We start from the raw sequence: 20,093 nt of genomic DNA, 5'->3' as shown, positions 1-20,093 counted from the left end.
TTATACATGTGAAAGGCAAAGAGGGTGGGGGCAGTACAAATGTCTGGAAGGAGTGGGCAGGTGTGGAATTCAACAGGTTCTGACAGGTTCCAGAGAACTGGTAGTGGAAATTTTGAGTAGTTTGTAGAACCAGCAAATACCACTTCTGGCTGGCCCCAGAGTGGGGAAGGAATGGGGATTTTGCAATATCCTTCCCCGATCACAGCCACCAAGCCATGCCCACGGAACCGGTAGGGAAAAAGTTTGAATTTCATTCCTGAGTGTGTGGTATATTCTCCACCTTGGGATATTTGTAAAAATAATAAAGGTGAGATACATATAATAAACAAAGCTAAATAAAATTATCTTATTGTACCTTACTACAGAGAAGAGCATCCTGGAATCTCTGCTTTGCCTGTGTCTTGAACGGGCCTACTGTGAAGAGCTGCCATTTAGGTTGAACCTCTTTGAAAATGGCATCCCTATCTCAAAGGCACCATTTGAAAACCTAGCTACAGTTATGGTGGCTTCAGAATAATAGTTGTGTGTTCACTTCTCTCAGGATTCAATCAAGATTTCTCTTTAAAGCCTGGGCCGATGATGGCAAGCTGCACCAGAGAACCTTCCAGAAGCATCCATTGTCCCTTCAGGGACTGACTGGTGGGATCTTGGAAGACAAATAAGGAGACCACTAAAACCCACATCACTTTTGCTTTTAAAATAATAAATTGTGAGGAGTAATTTATTATATCTTGATTTGAGGCAGGCTTTTAATTAATCCCCCTCCCTCAAAAAGAACTTCTTAATAAATACTGTCTGACTTCTCAGGATAAATTATTTTCACAACATAAGAAATTGACGCAATATGGAAAAACAAATAAAGGAAACAGGAATTCTGGCAAATTTTGCTATAATCTAATGACTCATATAACATTTTCAAAGGGTTGAGCTCCTTAAATTTAATAACGGGAAGTTTGGTGTTCTAGGTATCAAAATTGTTTTAATATATCCTGATATGGAGAAGCCAGTTTAGCCAGGATGCTTACATCGGGACACAATTCATTTAATCAGAGTTTATTTTTCTCCTGTGCTGTAAAAACAGTTTCCATGTCACATAGTAGTTACTGGAACCCATATGTCCTGGTTTAGAAAAATAGCTCCACCTGTTGCCCAACCAGCAGAAATGCATAGCATTAAAAGTTGGGCTTTTCAACTCTTTTTTCCTCCTTAGCAACTATCTACTGAAACCACCACACTACACCACACACATACCACATGCACACCTCACCATATACACCTTACACACATCTCACACAATAACCACACTATGTACCCCACACATCATACATCACATCACACCACACTTCACCACATACATCTCACACCATTCATTCACACACAAACATACACACAGAGTACACACACACAACACACCGCACCACATACACACCATACACAGACCTCACACTATACCCACACTATGCACATCACACGTTATACATCACACCACACTATATCACATACATCTCACGAATCCCAGTAGCCGGTTAGGTCCCACAGAGTTGGCCTTCTCCAGGTCCCGTCGACTAAACAGTGTCGGCTGGCGGGACCCAGGGGAAGAGCCTTCTCTGTGGCGGCCCCGACCATCTGGAACCAGCTCTCCCCAGAGATTAGGACTGCACCCACCCTCCTTGCCTTTCGTAAACTTCCTAAAACCCACCTCTGCCGTCAGGCATGGGGGAACTGAGACATCTCTCCCTTGCCTATGTAGTTTTATGTATGATATGTTTGTATGTATGTTTTTTATATACTGGGTTTTTTAGGCTTTTTAATGTAAAATTGTTATTTTAGATTTTAATATTAGATCTGTTACTATATATTGTTCTTATGATTGCTGTGAGCCGCCCCGAGTCTGCGGAGAGGGGCAGCATACAAATCTAATAAATAATAATAATAATAATGATAATATACAACCCCCCATCCCACTCCACCGGCGCAGTGGTTATAATGCAGTACTGAGACTAATTCTGCTGACTGCGGGCTGCTAGAAGTTTGGCAGTTTGAGTCTCACTGGCTGGAGCTTGACTCGGCCTTCCATCCATCTGAGGTAAAATGAGGACCCAGATTGTTGGGGAAAACATGCTGGTTCTGTAAACTGCTTAGAGAGGGCTGTCTCCTCACAATTTGACATTAATTTCTTTTTTAAAAAAATAATTTTTATTTACATATATTTAACACAAACACACAAATTATATAAAGAAAAAGACAAAAGTACGTCCCCTCCCCCCACACTGGCTGTCTCATCGACAGCCTCCTTCTATACTCTTTTTCGGTAGTGTTACCATTGGTTACTATTGTGTCCAGAGGACAGTTAGGCCTTGTACCCGCCCCATATTCCTTGGGCGGGAAAGTACTATAATGTGATTGGTTGGCAGCCCGGCTTATATATAGCTGCCAGTCACGGCCCTGTTGTCTTTTGTTTTAGTTCTGTAACCGTTACTCCTCGTTAATAAAGAATAGTTATTTACCATAAGAATGCAGTCCTTCATTCAAGCAAAGATCCAACAGTTACCATTGATTTTGTCAGTAATGTATAATCTATATCTATATATTGAAATATATTTAAGTTCTTACTCTGTAATTATTGACCTTAATTTCTAATGTACTGCAGTTTTCACCTCCTACACTCTTGATGCCTTATTTAGTTTTTATTTACAATTGTTTACTGTCAGGAATTTTGAGACAGTCGCTAAGGGGCAGCACAGGCCCGAAGCACAGCAAACACAGAGAGAGTGAAGATTATACAATAATAAGCTTTCATGCCCTAGCACAGTGATGGCAAACCTATGACACGGGTACCACAGGTGGCACATGGAGCTATATCTCTATCTGTTAAACTGTTGAACTTTGAAGATGATACAAGAGTGATCAGTCTCATTCGAGACGATGATGAATCCACATACAGAGGGGAGGTCGAACAACTAACCTTGTAGTGCGACTGGAACAATCTGGAACTGAACACACCTCAAAAAAGAAAAGAAAAGAAAAAGAAATGGTGGTAGACTTTAGGAGAAAAGCCTCCCATACTTCCACCTCTTAACAATATTAAGTATGCCCATGTCACACCAACACTCCGCAGTCTGCATTGGTTGCCAATCAGTTTCCGTTCACAATTCAAAGTGTTGGTTATGATCTATAAAGCCCTTCATGGTATCGGACCAGAATATCTCCGGGACCACCTTCTGCCGCACAAATCCCAGCGACCAGTTTGGTCCCGCAGAGTTGGCCTTTTCCAGATCCCGTCGACTAAACAATGCCGTTTGGCGGGACCCAGGGGAAGAGCCTTCTCTGTGGCAGCCCCGACCCTCTGAACCAACTCCTCGCAGAGATCAGAGTTGCCCCCACCCTCCTTGTCTTTCGTAAGCTCCTTAAAACCCACCTCTGTCATCAGGCATGGGGGAACTGAGATATTTTCTCCCCCTAGGCTTATAAAATTTATACGTAGTATGTCTGTGTGTATGATTGGTTTCTTAAAGAAGGTTTTTTTTTAAAAAAAAAAGTTAACTTAAATATTAGATTTGTTCATATTGTTTTGTTATTGTTGTTGGCCACCCCGAGTCTACGGAGAGGGGCGGCATACAAATCAAATCAATCAATCAATCAACAATCAAACAAACAAACAAACAAACAACACAGTATCAAGAGTAGAGACCTCCAAATTTCTATGTTCTACCATGTCTCAGGATCTAAAATGGACACTTAACATCAAAAACTTCATCAAAAAAGCACAACAAAGAATGTTATTTCTGTGCCAACTCAAGAAGCTCTAATTGCCCAAGGAGTTACAATACAGTTCTACAGAGGAATTATTGGCTACAGAGCTGACACAGGGGGTTGGATTAGAAGACCTCTAAGGTCCTTTCCATCTCTGTTTATTCTACTCTGTTCTCTTCCATTTTGCGCTCTTCCATTCCATTCCATTCCATTCCAAAAAGCTTCCACCTTTTATTTCTTCTGTTACTCTCTGGTGCCCCAGAGAATGAGCCAATCCCCCTTTTTTTGTGACAGCCCCTCAAGTACTGGAAAATCACTATCATGTCCCCTCTAATCCTTTTTAATAAGCTGACCACTAGATATACTTACTTCCCAAAATTGTTCGTGATACCTGCTGAGTGCCGTTGGTCAGCCAATTGCAAATCTATCTGGTGGTGATGCTGCCTGTCCAACAATTTTAGAGTCATCCAATTTCAGGTCACCTCAGGTATCTGTTATTTGCTTTCAGGTTCTTTAGTTGCTTTCAAATATGGACAGATGTTGTAATGGCTCTTTTCAAGGCTACTAACCAGAGATAGTGACTGTCCTTTGCTCTAGAGTTCTCTCACCCCATTTGAAGAAAGTTCTCTCTTTTTCCATGTCTTTGATATTGGAGCCTTTTGCCAATACTTGCAGCTTCCTCCCACTTTGTGGACAGAAACCAGTTGGTCAATGCACCTTCCTGCAATATATAAAGTTGTTCCTTTTCTGATCTTTTTCTTTTGTGTGTGTGTGAGAGAGCAGGATACAGCCTGGTGACCCCTGAAGCTTCTTTCTTCTTTCGAATAATCCCATTAAATCTGACAAGTGAGTATGTCTGCAGAAGTTTTGAATAACAAGCTTTTTTTCCCAGAGAATTAGATGATTCTTAGGAAAGGGACTAGAATTTCTTACTGTTGTTTTTCTGGGTGGTTAATTCTATTTAGGGTAGTTAGTTCTATTCTAGGGTAAACATACATAAAAAGACAACAATTTCTTCAGCCATAATAGAAAATGCTTGCTAGAGTGTGAGACACAGAGAACAAGGGTGGAAAAGAAAAAGCAGGGAAGAGAAATCCCATGGTGATTAGAAAATTTGAATTACTGGATTCCGAGGCAGAAGTTGAAAGTGTGCTTTTTTATCTTTTCAGTTGTACCTGGCTTTTTATAACATTATTTCTCAACAGTGGCGACTTTAAGATGTGTGGACTTCCACTCACAGAATTCTGGAACTTAAAGTCCACTCCACACATCTTAAAAATTGCTAAGAATGAGAAACATTGTTTTATAGACTTTATAGACTAGCACTCTTCTAAGTTTTAAACAGTATCTTGCTTATTGGTATTCTTTGCTTGTCCCTTTATAAGTGCTTCTAACTATTCTTAGTATAACTGGGGTTTTTTCCTAAGGAATTTTATTGCACAACGTAACCAAAAGTGGTCAGGCTTACCTTCTTAACCCTAGGTTTCAGTTTGATAGGGACAAAAGTCTCCTGGGTTGCTTTTTTTGCCCTCTGAGATATGAGCATTAGCGGTATCCAATCCCATTATTTGCAAGAGTCAAATTTTCTTTTGTCTGTCTTCCTTTTAAGTGTCCAGTTTTCACAACTGGATATAGTTATAGGAAAGACTGTAATACAGGTCGTCCTCAATTTACATTCATTTGAAGTTGCAACAGCACAGAAGTGATTTATGATCTTTGTTTCATACTTACGACAATTGCAGCCTCCCAATGGTCACGTGATCAAAATGTGCATGCCAAGCATGTATTTATGATGATTACATTGTCCCAGGGTCATGTGATCACTTTTAGCAACCTTCTGATAAGCGAAGTCAATGGGAAAGCCAGATTCACTCAACAATCATTTTACTAAGAATAACTGCAGCAATTCACTTAACAACTGTAGCAAGAAAGGTCGTAAAATGGGGCAAAACTCATCTAACAATTGCCTTGCTTAGTAGTGGAAATTTGTGGATTACTTATGAGTCATAAGTTGAGGACTCCCTGTACTGTGGGCAAATTTAAGAGGGAAATATCCAAAGTTTATTCATTTTCAGTGGTTGACAAACCCTGGCAGGAAAGGGGAATCTCGGACAAATCAAGGTTAGCATTCGCATGTGAAGGGACTACAGTAGTAGAAAGCTGTTTTTCAATTACTTTCTCCACTGTTGAAGTTGTGTCCAGAGATACTTCACCAGAAGAGCTCTTCACTCCTCCACTCGTAACAGAATACCATACAAAACTAGACTTACAACCCTTGGTTTAGAAAGCTTAGAACTACGTCGCCTTAAACACGATCTAATCATAGTCCATATAATCATATGCTTCAACGTCTTTCCTGTCAATTACTACTTCAGCTTCAATCACAACAACACACGAGCACACAACAGATATAAACTTAAAGTAAACCGCTCCAAACTCGATTGCAGGAAATACGACTTTAGTAACCGAGTAGTTGATGCATGGAACTCACTACCAGACTCTGTAGTATCATCTCCTAACCCCCAAAACTTTACCCTTAGACTATCCACCGTTGACCTCTCCCAATTCCTAAGAGGTCAATAACGGGAGTGCCTTCCGTTCCCTGTCCTTAATATTCTTCAGTTTTACAAGTTGCATGCATTTGAATATTATTACAGTATTTCTAATATACTCTTTTTCAAATTTTTGATTTTATTAGTATCATGGATTTTAATATTATTATATCTTCACTTGTCTTAACTAACTAACTAAACTAACTAACTAACTAACTAACTAACTAACTAACAAACAAACAAACAAACAAATAAATAAATTTTATTGGTGGTTGTATGCCACAGTCACTTTTTGGGAGATGGATGGCCTTTTAAAGGTGAGAAATAAAAATAAAATTTACTTATCACATTTATATGCCCACCCCTCTCACCGAACATGATGTATACAACCAACAACAATTAAACAACGTCACAGCTATTAAAAGCTTACAAAATATATAAAAGCAACCTTTGGGGAGAAAAACATCAATCTAAAGATAATATAACCATTACACAAACTTACACTGGGCTCCCCAAAGTTGCTGGGAAAACCACATCTTCAGGGCCTTCTGAAAGGCTAACTGGGTTTTGGGGATGTTTACAACAGAACGACTTCACTTTCACAACTCACAGATGGGTGTGTGTGAGAGAGAGTTTCAACTGGATAGTTTGGATTATTTAAAGCAGGACTGGAGAAGTAAAAGTGTTGATTGGGGGTGATTTTACATTGTTTTTTATTTCTGTTAAATCTTAGCCATAATCCACAAGATAGGGATTGCTACACTAAATTCCAGAATGGGATTTTGGAATGTTAGAAAGATATACCTTCTACCACATAGTTCCCAGCGACCGATAACGGCCCAGAGAGTTGGCCTTCTCTGGGTCCCATCAGCCAAACAATGTCGGGCCACAGGGAAGGGCCTTCTCGGTGGCAGCTCCAGCCCTCTAGAAACAACTGCCTCCAGAAATCCGTACCATCCCCACCCTACTGACCTTACCCAAAAGTGTAAAGACCTGGCTTTTCTGCCAAGCCTGGGCCGTTGATCAAATGAGGCACCATCAAGATCCATCCATGAGTGAGAGTGAGAGATATGTATGGTTTTATTAGGGTTTTCTAAATTATTCTTAAATCGTTCCTTTTAAATGTTGTTTCTTTATGTTGTAAGCCGCCCAGAGTCCTTAGGGAGTTGGGCGGCATATAAATTAAATTAATAAATAATAAAACAAAACATTAAATATTATAGGCATAATGAAAACAATATATAATAACATTGTATTGGGAAACCCCGGAGAAGATTTACTAACAATTCAGTGTCAAAACTGTCCATTCGCTGATCAAAGGGATCGGTAACCAAGAGTTCTAAGCGGTTCTTCTGGAATCTTGGAGACACATCATGGAGAAGGCAAAGGTGACTAAGTAACTCCCTGCTCATCATTGGTGTCCCCATAGCAGTAAATCAATGATGAATTGACACTAGGTGGGCTTGTATAGTAAGTGGAATAATTTCATATCGGTTGTAACTTTTTCCAGGTCCACCGACTCGTCCTACCGTTGCAATGCCTTCTCTGCTATGCCCGTCTCTCTTCTGCTGCCTCCTCATCCTCTTTCCATTAGCCTCCAGTTCTGCTTCTAATGAGGACACAGTGGTCATAACCAGCAGTGGCCCTATTAAGGGCAAGCAATTCCTGTCTAACCATGGACCCGTGACAGCCTATCTAGGCGTTCCTTATGCTGAGCCTCCCCTGGAGAAGTTGCGTTTCCAGAAACCTCTCCCACATCAGCCATGGAATCAAACATTGGAAGCCACCAACTTTGGCAATTCCTGTCCTCAATTTATTTTCCGGGGTTTCCCTGAAGCAGAGATATGGTCTCCTAAAACACCACTGTCAGAAGATTGCCTTTCCCTCAACATCTGGGTGCCACACCCACAAACTTCTTCACCAGTGCCAGTTTTGGTCTGGATACATGGAGGGGGATTTGTATTAGGCGCGTCTTCACTGGACATGTATAATGGGGCACATTTGGCTGCCGCTGAGGACGTCATTGTGGTCACCATCAATTATCGCTTGGGAGCCCTGGGCTTTCTGTACTTGCCACCAGGTGCTCCAGGGAACTTAGGCTTATGGGACCAACAGCTGGCCCTGAAGTGGATAAAAGAGAATGTAGCTGTCTTTGGGGGAGATCCTTCTCGGGTGACCATTTTTGGCCACAGTGCTGGAGGATGTTCTGTGAATTTCCACCTTCTCACACCAGAAAGCCAGGACCTTTTTGCCCAAGCGGTGATGCAGAGTGGAACAGCCAATGCCTACTGGGCTTGGAGGACTCCTGAGGAAGCCAAACAAAGATCACTGGAATTTGTTCATTTGCTGGGTTGCTCCGAGGATAATAATATCAGCATAGTGCATTGCCTGCAAACAAAAAATGCTTCTGAACTTGTTCAGCATGAAACAGCTCTGTTCCTCAAAAGTGGCGTCCTTGCAAATTTTCCCTTCACACCAGCCGTAGATGGAGACTTTTTGCTTGGCGATCCAGAAAAGCTCATGGAGGAGGGGCAAATTCCGGTCAAACCAGTCCTCATAGGTGCAACCTCTGATGAAGCGGCCACATTCATCCCCTTTATTTTCTCTAACATCACCGACAATCTCATCAATCAGGAGCAGCTTCTGAAAGGGATAGGGCTGTTGGTGCCCAACGCAACTGAAGATTTTATTCAGACTATTGCAATGAAGTACAGTGAAGGACAACACGGCCCAGCGCAATACCGCTCCGCTCTGTCCAACTTCTATACAGATCGGACCTTTACATGCCCAGTCAGGAAAGCTGCGGGAAATATTGGGAAAACTGGGACTCCTGTATATGTCTATTTATTCACACATCGCCCTTCATGGTCAATTTGGCCTGAATGGATTGGGGCATCACATGGTGCTGAGGTTCCTTTTGTTTTTGGAACTCTTGAATCAATGATGCCTGTCAATCAAACATACACAGAAGCTGAAGCCAGGCTGAACCGTAAGATAATGCACTACTGGGCAGAGTTTGCCAGAACTGGGTAAGTGGTTCACTTTATTTCTATAAATTTGTATTTGAAATCCAAAGAAAGCCCTTCCATTCAAAAAAAAAATGCACTTTATATCTAAACAGACGTAGTGCTTCAGTGGTTGATGCTGAGCTTGTTGATCATAAGGTCAGCAGTTCAACGGTTTGAATCCCTAGTGGCATTTTTATTCTTTTTTATTTTATTTATTTATTTATTCATTTGTCCAATACACAAATACATAGGAACAAAAATAGACACGTGGTAATATATATAAGGGTGAAAGTGAACTTAGAGGAGAGGATATATGAAAGGAAGAGAATATATATGATAGGTGAAAGAAAGGAAAGACAATTGGATAGGGGGACGAAAGGCACACCAGTGCACTTATGTACGCCAAAAAGGCTTCTAGAGTTGTTGACCTAATCCTACGCAGCTTCTGCTCTGGCAATCTCACACTACTCACCAGAGCCTACAAAACTTTTGCCAGACCCATCCTTGAATACAGTTTATCTGTCTGGAACCCATACATAATGGGGTGAGCTCTCATTACTTGTCACAGCTTCTGCCAACCTAACAGTTCGAAAGCACTTTAAAAAATGCTAGGACCACCTTTGGTGGGAAGGTAACAGAGTTCCATGCGCCTTTGGCATTAGTCATGCCAGCCACATGACCACAGAATCGTCATCAGACAGTGTTGACTCTTCGCCTTAGAAACAGAGATGAGCACCTCCCCCTAGAGTCGGGAAAGACTAGCATGCACATGCGAGCGGACCCTTTACCTTTACCTTATCCAAAGTAATACAGCCATAAAGTAATGCATGCTATTCCTTTGCATATGTTTACAGGTTATATTAATGCAAGTAGTGCATGAATTATGACCCGAGTTGGGACTAGAATTTCTGCTGCTGTACAAGACAGTTGTTAAGTGAATCACGCCCAATTTCAAAACCTTGCTTACCACAGTTTTTAAGCAAATCACTAAGTACAATATATGATTATGTGAATCCAGCTTCCTCCATTAAACTTGCTTGTTGAAAGTCACGTGACCATGAGGATGCTGGAATAGTTCCCATTGTCCATCTCTTACCACTAACGGCTGTATGACTGTGACTTTGTTGTTTGTATCCTTATGATTTATATTGACTGGTTCCTAATATGATTTGATTGCTTATTTGTACCCGGATTATCATTAAGTGTTGTACCTCATGATTGTTGACAAACCTACCTTGTCTTTTTATGTACACTGAGAGCATATGCACCAAAGTCAAATTGCTTGTGTGTCCAAGCATACTTGGCCAATAAATTATTCTATTCTATTCTATTCCATTCCATTCCACTCATTCCATTCCATTCTATTCTATAAAAAAGAATAGATGCAATTACGTCTATTGTAAGTCACTTTTTCAGTGCCATTGTAACCTTGAATGGACATGACATGAATAGTTGTAAGTCAAGGACTATCTGTACTGGAAATAGACCTGAACTTTTTAAAGGATTCTTAACAATGTCACTGTTAGATAATTGTTTTTTTATGATTTCAGTGGTATCACACATATTCCAGGGTATATTATTTCTCCAAGTGGAATAAAAAAGGGAAAAGGGAGATAAGAAACAGAGCATTACTCTGCCATTAAAAGAACGAGAAAAGGCTTGCAAGGAAGTAAGTAGTGAAGGGAAAACTCACAAGATGGAGTGTGCCCAGGGTGTCAGGATTGGAACTGGAAAATCCAAGTGTCTACGAGGAGCTGACGGTGACCTGGGTTTGGATCAGCAAGGAGGAGACAAAAGAGATTTCACCAAGTCAAACTCCACCCCTCCTTCAAAGTCCCTTTTGGGAGTTCCTCTGGGTTATAGTTTCTCAAGTCAAAACCAGTCTCTTTGGAAAAGAGATGCATCAGAATAACAGAGTTGGAAGGTCTTCTAGTCCAACTTCCTGCTCAAGCAGTTGGCAAGTAGGCAACTAGAACTAGCCCTATTCCATTCCGGACAAGTAGCTGTCCAATCTCTTCTTTAAAACTTCCAACAATGAAGCATTCACAACTTCTGAAGGCACAACTTCTGTTCCACTGATCAATTGTTCTCACTGTTAGGAAATTTCTCTTTAGTTCTAGGTTGGTTCTTTCCTTGATTAGTTTCCATCAATGTCTTTTTTCCCCTCTCCATAGGAATCCCACTGGGTTAGCAGCCACCAAGGATGAGTGGCCACTCTATAATGCCACGGAGCAGAATTTCTTCCTCCTTAATACTGAGCCATACCAGGAAAGGGTGGTAGAGCACTGTGATTTTTTAAAGAGCCTTTTTTCAAAGGCTGGAGAGACATGTAAGTTCAGCTATTAGTTCTGTCCTTGGAAGGGAGTTGTCGTTGATGAAAAAGATATTTTTTAAAATCATATACATATCAAATGTAGAGATAACCCATCTCACTCATAAAGCAATCTCTAAAAATTGATTTTATTCCTGAAACATGCTCATTTGATTTTGCACTTGGTAATTTTGCAATGGTAGTGATAAATTTTGTAGAGCAAACATAATTCATGATGTCCCAAGAGTTAGATCTCTAGTTAATATTCTCTAAGTAAGCCTCAGTTGCTCACATAAAGGTAGCAACTGGCGACGTTTTGATGAGGTCCCACTCGTCATCTTCAGGCTGGTGCTTCTGAAGTTTAGAAATTTCTAAACCCTACACAGGAAGAAACCCAAATATACCAAGACCATCATACCTGTACCCGTGAAAATCTACGAAAACACATATATATTTAATAAATATATATTATGCCATGATTAATGGAATCCTCAGGATTCTACTTCTAGATTCAGATTCTTTAGTGATAAGATGTACACCTTATCTTGATATTTCATTTTTCTTTGTTCTACAGACGAGTCCAAAGGTGATTCTGTTTCATCGGACTAGGAAGAAGACAAGAGGTAGCAACCCAGTGCTTGATTATAGTAACACCCTTTAATTGGGATCAAATTGGATGATTTCAGAAGGGGGCTAGACTTCTTTCTAAATAGTAGTTTCACATCGGCATTCCAAACAATTTTTAAGTAGTACTTTTGTGACTCAGCTTCACTGCGTGAAATGGAAACTCTCTAAGGTGATGCCAATGGCCTTTGTGGAAGAGGAACCTGGAGAAACCTCTAGATCTCGGCATCAACAAATAAACAAATATAGATCTTGGGCAAAGGGAAGGAAGAAATGACCCATGAAGAGTAACTAACAGAGAAGATTACCCAGTGCTGAGAAGGAGAATGCATGAGAACGAAACTTAGCCTGTGGGGGAAATCAGTTTCCGTATGAATGGAACTTTTATTTTTCTTTATTTTTAAAATAGAGGTCTGTAAGGGGCGTGCATAAGTGCACCAGGGTACTTACCATCCCTGTCCTACTGTTCCCATTTATTCATACCCATTTCCTGTGTTCATTTTCTGATACCTATTTACATTTGTTTATACGTATACCTGTTATCTCATGCTATTTTCTAATTTATATTTGACAAACTTACCAACTAAATAAATTTAATAGACAAATGGAGACATTGGGACTGTATCCTTGTAGCCCAGTGATAAATGTTATCAGAATATTCCCATAAAGATCCCTGGATCTCAAGATGCAAATATTTCTTCCAACTAAGACCATTGTCCTCTCTAGATAATTTGAGATCAGTTATATTATTAATTACCAGTGTGTATGCCCGCATATAAATCCCCCTCCATTTTGAAATGTATAAATATGAGTGAATCTGTCAGGTCTGCCATCTTAATGGCTTTAGCCCACTTTGCTTCACTGGCATCCCACCATAAAATGTGGGAGGGGAGAATAGGGACGTAGGGGAATGGGGATGGCAGAAACCAGAGGTGTCAATCCGGAACAGACCGGTTGATCCAACAAAATGAGCATGAAAAATGGAATGCGAAACTTCACCAAAATGGTGCCAAACCTTAAAGCTGTTACCAAAACTCCTAATATCATTGGAGTCTTAAAACTGGTCAAGATGGGAGGGTCCTGGAGAAGGGGAAGAGGCAGGCTTTGCACAGGAATACTCAGATCCACTTTCTTTGTGCTGTAAGTCAGTGTTTTTCAACCAGTGTGCCTCAAGACATGGTTAAGTGTGCTGCGAAGAAGGAAGCTCAGATTCTGGTCTCACAACTTTTTACTGAGGGCGCAAAGAGCAAAAAGTTGTGAGACCGGAAGCTGAGTTTCCTTCTTCACGCCTTCCAAGTTTTCCGGCAGCTGCAGTGCCCCGCCCAGCTGGGCTTCCCTGGCGGTGGCGGCAGGTGAGCTTTGGAGCCCGGAGGGAGGGTGTCGGCAGCAGGAGCAGGAGGGTGCCGGCAGCAGCGGCACCAGACAGTAGCGCTTTAGCAAGCAGGCAATTTTTTAAGTCGCCGCGGTGACGTCATGATGTGGCGACCTGGGGGCAGCAAGAACCTTCAAATTTGCATATTCAAAGCTCAAATCGAGCTTTAGAGTAGCTGGCCATGCTACAGGCTTGGGGGGAATCAGGTGAGACAGCGTTAGAGCGAAATGGAGAAAGATCCCGACTTACACCGAAATTTGGCTTACAATCCACCATAGGAACGGATCGACGCGGTAAGTCGGGGACCCACTGTATACTGGATTAATCTCTAGACTCTACTATAATAAGGTGACCAGATTGTAACTTCAGTAAAGCGGGATACCATTGACCGGTGGGGGATGGATGACTGAAAATTTTCTACAGAATTTTACCTCAGCGTTTGTTTTTCCATTTAATAATGTTAGAGTGGGGGTTCACCTCAAAGTATGTAGTTTCCCTACTCTTTTCCCCCACAACGCTGGAGAGGTGCAAGCTCAGTCTCTTCTCCCCGCTGATCTCTCTCTTGCGCGCTGTTGTAGCTGATAGATAGCACCAAAGTTTCAGGCCACCACTTCATTTTTTCTTTTCCCCCCCCTCCCCACTTTGCATCGGCCGATTCTGGGCAGCGTGGAAGCTGAGCTGCTTGCCAGGTGACTCCTTCAGGCCATGTCATTGCCCGGCATCAAAGGATGAAAAGAAAGTCCCTCCGGCTCCAATACAATCTCCAGCTGGCATTCAAGCTGCTGACTGGTTCAGTATTTCTTTAAAAAAAATTAGGAGTTTTAAAAAATCCTGTGGGATGTGGGACAAATTGCTCAAAACCAGGATGTCTGATCACCTTATATTATAATGGATTCAGAGCCATAATGGCGCAGTGGTAGAACGTAGTACAGCGGGTTATTCTGCTGATCACTTGCTGCCAGAAGTTTTGCAGTTCGATTCAGACTCGCTCAAAGTCTGAGCCGGAGTGGCGCAGCAGGTAGAGTGCCGTACTGCAGGCCACTGAAGCTGACTGTAGATCTGAAGGTCAGTGGTTCAAATCTCATCTCACCGGCTCAGGGTTGACTCAGCCTTCCATCCTTCCGAGGTGGGTAAAATGAGGACCCGGATTGTGGGGGCAATAGGTTGGCTTTGTTAAAAAGTGCTATTGCTAACATGTTGTAAGCCACCCTGAGTCTAAGGAGAAGGGCGGCATAAAAATTGAATGAATGAATGAATGAATGAATGAATGAATGAATGAATGAATGAATAAATAAATAAATAAATAAATAAATAAATAAATAAAGTTGACTCAACCTTCCATCCTTCCAAGGTAAGTAAAATGAGGACCCAGATTGTTGGATGCAATATGCTGACTCTATAAACTGCTTAGAGTGGGCTTTAGCGCACTGTGAAACGGTATATAAGTCTAAGTGCTATTACTATTAGAAATAAATATCCTTAAGCTGGCCTTGTTCCTAACTGGTATCCTTTCAAGTGGTTCAATAGTAGTTTGAACTGTAGTTCAAACAATAACAGGTATAAACCTCTTTGGGGAGCATTAAGTCAAGAAAGTATTAAGTCAATACTTCAACCAAAAAGTAATAATTTTTAACGCAGTAATTGCTAGAAGGGATTCTGAATGGGTAGTTTATGGTTCACAGTGCTACTGAGATAGATATTTGGCCATTTTTTTTCTATGTCTCCTCACAATTTGGTATTACTTTTGTAATGAAGTTAATCTGCTTTTTTTTAAAAAAAAACAACCTGTGGTTTTCACCTCCTGCACTCTTGGAAGCTTATTTAGTTTTTATTTACAATTGTTATTTTTACTATGCGACAAACAGCTGAATCGGGCGAGGTGGCAGCACAGAGAGAGAGAGAGAGTGCTGGCAGTAAAAAGGGCAAATAGCAGCAACAGGGTGAATAAGAAAGCACCTTCGTCGCCAATGTTAAGTTCTCAGAGAGAAAGTTGGCAACTCAGGCCAACAACTTTATTCAGCTCCACAAGAAAACAGGCAACTCACTAGATCAACACAACTGAACAGGCCACGCCTGGCAGCTATATATATACTCTATTGCCAGGCATGTCCAACCAATTAACAGCTTGCGTTTTCCTGCCAAGGAACCCGGGACATAACAGTCAGAAATTTTGAGGCAGTCGCTAGGGGTCAGCACTGGGTCGAAACACAGCACACACAGAGAGAGTGAATATTATATAAGAAGAATCTTTCATGCCCATCTGATGAGCTTCTGCCTCCAGTCTCTGCATTATTAAAGTCAATGTGATTGGCCAGCTAGTCAGGCCAGAAGAAAAGCCCCATCACACAGTCTGTGTTTTCAATGACATCTCAATTTTGTCCTTACAGGACTGACCTGGGTGAACTTCCCATGCCTCAACTTTATTCTACTTCTCTATGACAATCAAATGGTGGAAAACTCTCCAAAGACATTTCCCCAGCAACTGGAGAAGTTTGAAATCATCATTCTATTAATCTCAAAGCCTGCAAATTAAGAGAGTGAGGCACTCGGGCTCTTAGGACTAATGCCGACCTACAAAGCTATAACATACATTTTAATTTCTTTGGGGAAATAGCTGTATTGCTTGAAATATTTGTGGGGAAATGGGTGTTCATAGAATTAAAGTGGGAAAGGAGAGATGAGACAAAAGTCATTGGCAGTTGGAAAGTCTCAGCAAGCGTGCAGATATGTCATTTCAATAAAAGACAACATGTCAAACCAGTTTTGTCTTTTTCAGTTCATTCCTTTTACTTAAATAAAGGATCATCATTACCACTATCAACATCACAATATTTTCTTCATCCAGAGTTTAAAGAAAAATTTGGTTACCTAGTTGGAAAAACCTCTTGAAATCACATTTTATTATATTAATCACAATTGATTGTAGTTCACCTTTCCTTTTGTTGAATATGCCTATAGGGTTTTGGCATATGAACGAACACCTGGAAATAAAAAGGTACAGTTTCTTGGCAAACATTTGTTTACTGACTGTTCAAAGATATAGTGTTGCTAAAAAAAGTGATACTTTTATGACCATTGCAACATGATCAGAATTTGAGAGCTTGGCAACTGGCATGTATTTAATACTTACTAATAACAATAGAGTTGAAAGGGACCCTGGAGGTCTTCTAGTCCAACCCCAATGTATCATAGGAAGAGAGCCAACTGACCTAATATTGGCTGTACACATGTCAGAGTTGCATTTGTAAGGTGCCACCTCTCACCAGTACGCCAACATTTTTTGCTGAAGAGCTATTAACAACAACAACAGATTTTGAAGGGACCTTGGAGGTCTTCTAGTCCAACCCCCTGCTTAGGCAGGAAATCCTACACTACTTCAGACATGTTTATCCAGCATCTGCTTAAAAACATACGCTTAAAAAGCGTTCACAACTTCTGGAGGCAAGCTGTTCCACTGATTAAGTGTTCTGACTGTCAGGAAATTTCTCCTTAGTTCTAAGTTACTTCTCTCCTTGTGTAGTTTCCACCCATTGCTTCTTTCTTACTTACTTACTTACTCACTCACTCACTCACTCACTCACTCACTCACTCACTCACTCATTTATTTATTTATTGGATTTGTATGCCGCCCCTCTTCGGGCGGTGAGCAGTGTACAATAGTAGTCTGATGTTAGAAATAATTAAAAGCCCATTAATATATAAAAAAACCAAACATACATACATACATACCATGCATAGAGTTGTAAAGGCCTAGGGGGAAGAGGGTCTCAATTCCCCCATGCCTGACGGCAGAGGTGAGTTTTAAGCAGCTTACGAAAGGCAAGGAGGGTGGGGGCAATTCTAATCTTTGGGGGGGAGTTGGTTCCAGAGGGCCGGGGCCGCCACAGAGAAGGCTCTTCCCCTGGGTCCCGCCAAGCGACATTCTTTAGTTGACGGGACCCAGAGAAGATCCACTCTGTGGGACCTAACTGGTCGCTGGGATTTGTGCAGCAGAAGACGGTCCCTGAGATAATCTGGTCCGGTGCCATGAAGGGCTTTATAGGTCATAACCAACACTTTGAATTGTGATCGGAAACTGATCGGCAACCAATGCAGACTGTGGAGTGTTGGTGTAACATGGGCATACTTAGAGAAGCCCATGATTGCTCTCGCAGCTGCATTCTGCACGATCTGAAGTTTCCGAACATTTTTCAAAGGTAGCCCCACGTAGAGAGCGTTACAGTAGTCGAGTTTCGAGGCGATGAGTGCATGAGTGACTGTGAGCAGTGACTCCTGGTCCAAGTAGGGTCGCAACTGGTGCACAAGGCGAACCTGGGCAAACGCCCCCCTCGCCACAGCTGAAAGATGTTTCTCTAATGTGAATCTTGTCCTGCCCTCAGGTGCTTTGGAGAATAGGTTGACTCCTTCTTCTTTGTGGCAACCCGTGAGATATTGGAATACTGCTACCATGTCTCCCCTGGTCCTTCTTTTCATTAAACTAGCCATGCCCAGTTCCTGCAACCGTTCTTCATATTCTCCGAAGACTCGGAGAGGCTCTTCTCTGCACTTTGTCTAGAGTCTCAACATCCTTTTTGCATCATGGCGACCAAAACTGAATGCAGTATTCCAAGTGTGGCCTGACCAAGACCTTATAAAGTGATATTAACACTTCACGTGATCTTGATTCTATCCCTCTGTTAATGCAGCCTAGAACTGTGTTGGGTTTTTTGGCAGCTGCTGCACACTGCTGGCTCATATTTAAATGGTTGTGCACTAGGACTCCCAGATACCTCTCACAGTTACTACTGTTGAACAATATCCCACATACTGTATACTGTACCTGTGTGTTTTGTTTTTCTTGCCTAAATGTAGAACCTTCATTTTTTCACCACTGAATTTCATTTTGTTAGATAGCGCCATTGTTCAAGTTGTTGTTGTGCTGGATGCGGAATAAGATGCAGAGACAAAAGCTGGAATTTAACTTGGGTCACTTTATTTAAATTAATACAACTTTAATTGTTGTAAACAAATAAACAAAAGGACCTGCAGAGGCCAGTCAAACTAATGGGGTAGAAATTAATGGATAGCACGGCTCCGGTGCTTGCGCAGTGGGGGGGGGGGTCTGCGGAGAGGGGTGGCATACAAATTTAATAAATTATTATTATTATTATTATTATTATTATTATTATTATTATTATTATTATTATGTCAATACAACTCAGCAAACGTGATCACTATGCTGGATTTCGTATTTCATCACCAGTCTGGTGCTTCCCAAGCACCTAGGACTGTGTGATGTAGTGGCAAATTATGTTTGCCGATCCCAGTAAAGCAGCCTTTTGCAATTGACAGATGGAGATTTTGTCAATTCCGATGGTTTTCAAATGTCCACTGAGATCCTTCGGCACTGCGCCCAGTGTGCCAAGTACCACTGGGACCACTTTCACTGGCTTATGCCAGAGTCGTTGCAGCTCGGTTATTATTATTATTATTATTATTATTATTATTATTATTATTATTATTATTATTATTATTATGTAAAAACCTTCCTTGGCAACTATGGGGCATAACTCCTTGCCAGATGATGGTAGCCACTTTCACCTGGATCCGAGCCACGCCCTTAAAAGCATATGGGAGGAGCTCACCATCCAATCCCCTTCGGGAAATTGGATTAGGTGATTCCCATAGGCATCCCCTCTCTACTCACCCAGATTGTGCAGACCTATAGTTCCTGGCAAGAGGCGGCCCATCATCTTTGAAAAGATGCCCAAAAGGAGAATGTGCAGTTGCTACAACTTCCCATTTCCGCCCCTAACCTGCCAACCCCACTGACCAGAGGGATAGCCAAATCAATCAAATTATGACTAAAGTAGCACCTCACCCCCTAACCAGTCCTTCCTTAATGTCAATCTGGAATAGGCAAAAAACCGGTCACTACCCGTGAGTGAGACCACAAAAAATTCCTATTCGGCCCCAGAGGTGACCCCATTTGAGCAGACAGTAAGATAGAGGAGGGCAGGCAGGGGTTCGCTTTGGATGGCCGGAGGTGAAAAAGTGGCGGTCCCGTGATGCAGCCCCTTTTATAGGGTGCGCCCAGGCCACCCATGGCTCCCAAGAGGCCACGTGCATTGGCACGTGGCCAGGAGTGGCAGTGTCATGTTGACAGTGAGACCGCCACACCCTCCGACTGCGGAAGTGTCGGAGCCGTGTTATCCTGCTCCAGCGCAACTTTCTGCCGGCAGTAAGTCCGCGGGCCGTGCAATTGTCGTAAGTCAAGGACTATCTGCATAAAGCTAATTATAGCTTTATCAAAGTTACCTTAAAAGCCACTGAAGACAAAAGCACCCTGAGAAAATATTATTTTACTGAAAGAGTAGTAGATCCTTGGAACAAACTTCCAGCAGAAGTGGTTGGTAAATCCACAGTAACTGAATTTAAACATGCTTGGGATAAACATATATCCATCCTAAGATAAAATACAGAAAATAGTATAA

General features: G+C 41.7%; 1 protein-coding gene across 1 annotated transcript; it reads left to right on the top strand.

Annotated features, from left to right (window-relative positions):
- The first annotated feature begins 4,502 nt into the window (after nucleotides 1-4,502).
- On the top strand, nucleotides 4,503-16,380 carry LOC139160160 (cholinesterase-like). Its single transcript, XM_070737752.1, has 5 exons — nucleotides 4,503-4,599; nucleotides 7,816-9,334; nucleotides 11,488-11,642; nucleotides 12,199-12,247; nucleotides 16,008-16,380. The coding sequence occupies exons 2-4, from the start codon at nucleotides 7,842-7,844 to the stop codon at nucleotides 12,231-12,233; spliced, it is 1,683 nt and encodes a 560-aa protein (XP_070593853.1). The 5' UTR covers nucleotides 4,503-4,599; nucleotides 7,816-7,841; the 3' UTR covers nucleotides 12,234-12,247; nucleotides 16,008-16,380.
- Nucleotides 16,381-20,093: the final 3,713 nt, after the last annotated feature.

Source organism: Erythrolamprus reginae, chromosome 2 (assembly GCF_031021105.1).
Source record: "Erythrolamprus reginae isolate rEryReg1 chromosome 2, rEryReg1.hap1, whole genome shotgun sequence".
In the NCBI taxonomy this organism is placed as follows: Eukaryota; Metazoa; Chordata; class Lepidosauria; order Squamata; family Dipsadidae; genus Erythrolamprus; species Erythrolamprus reginae.
This window is presented reverse-complemented; position numbering and strand designations above follow the sequence as displayed.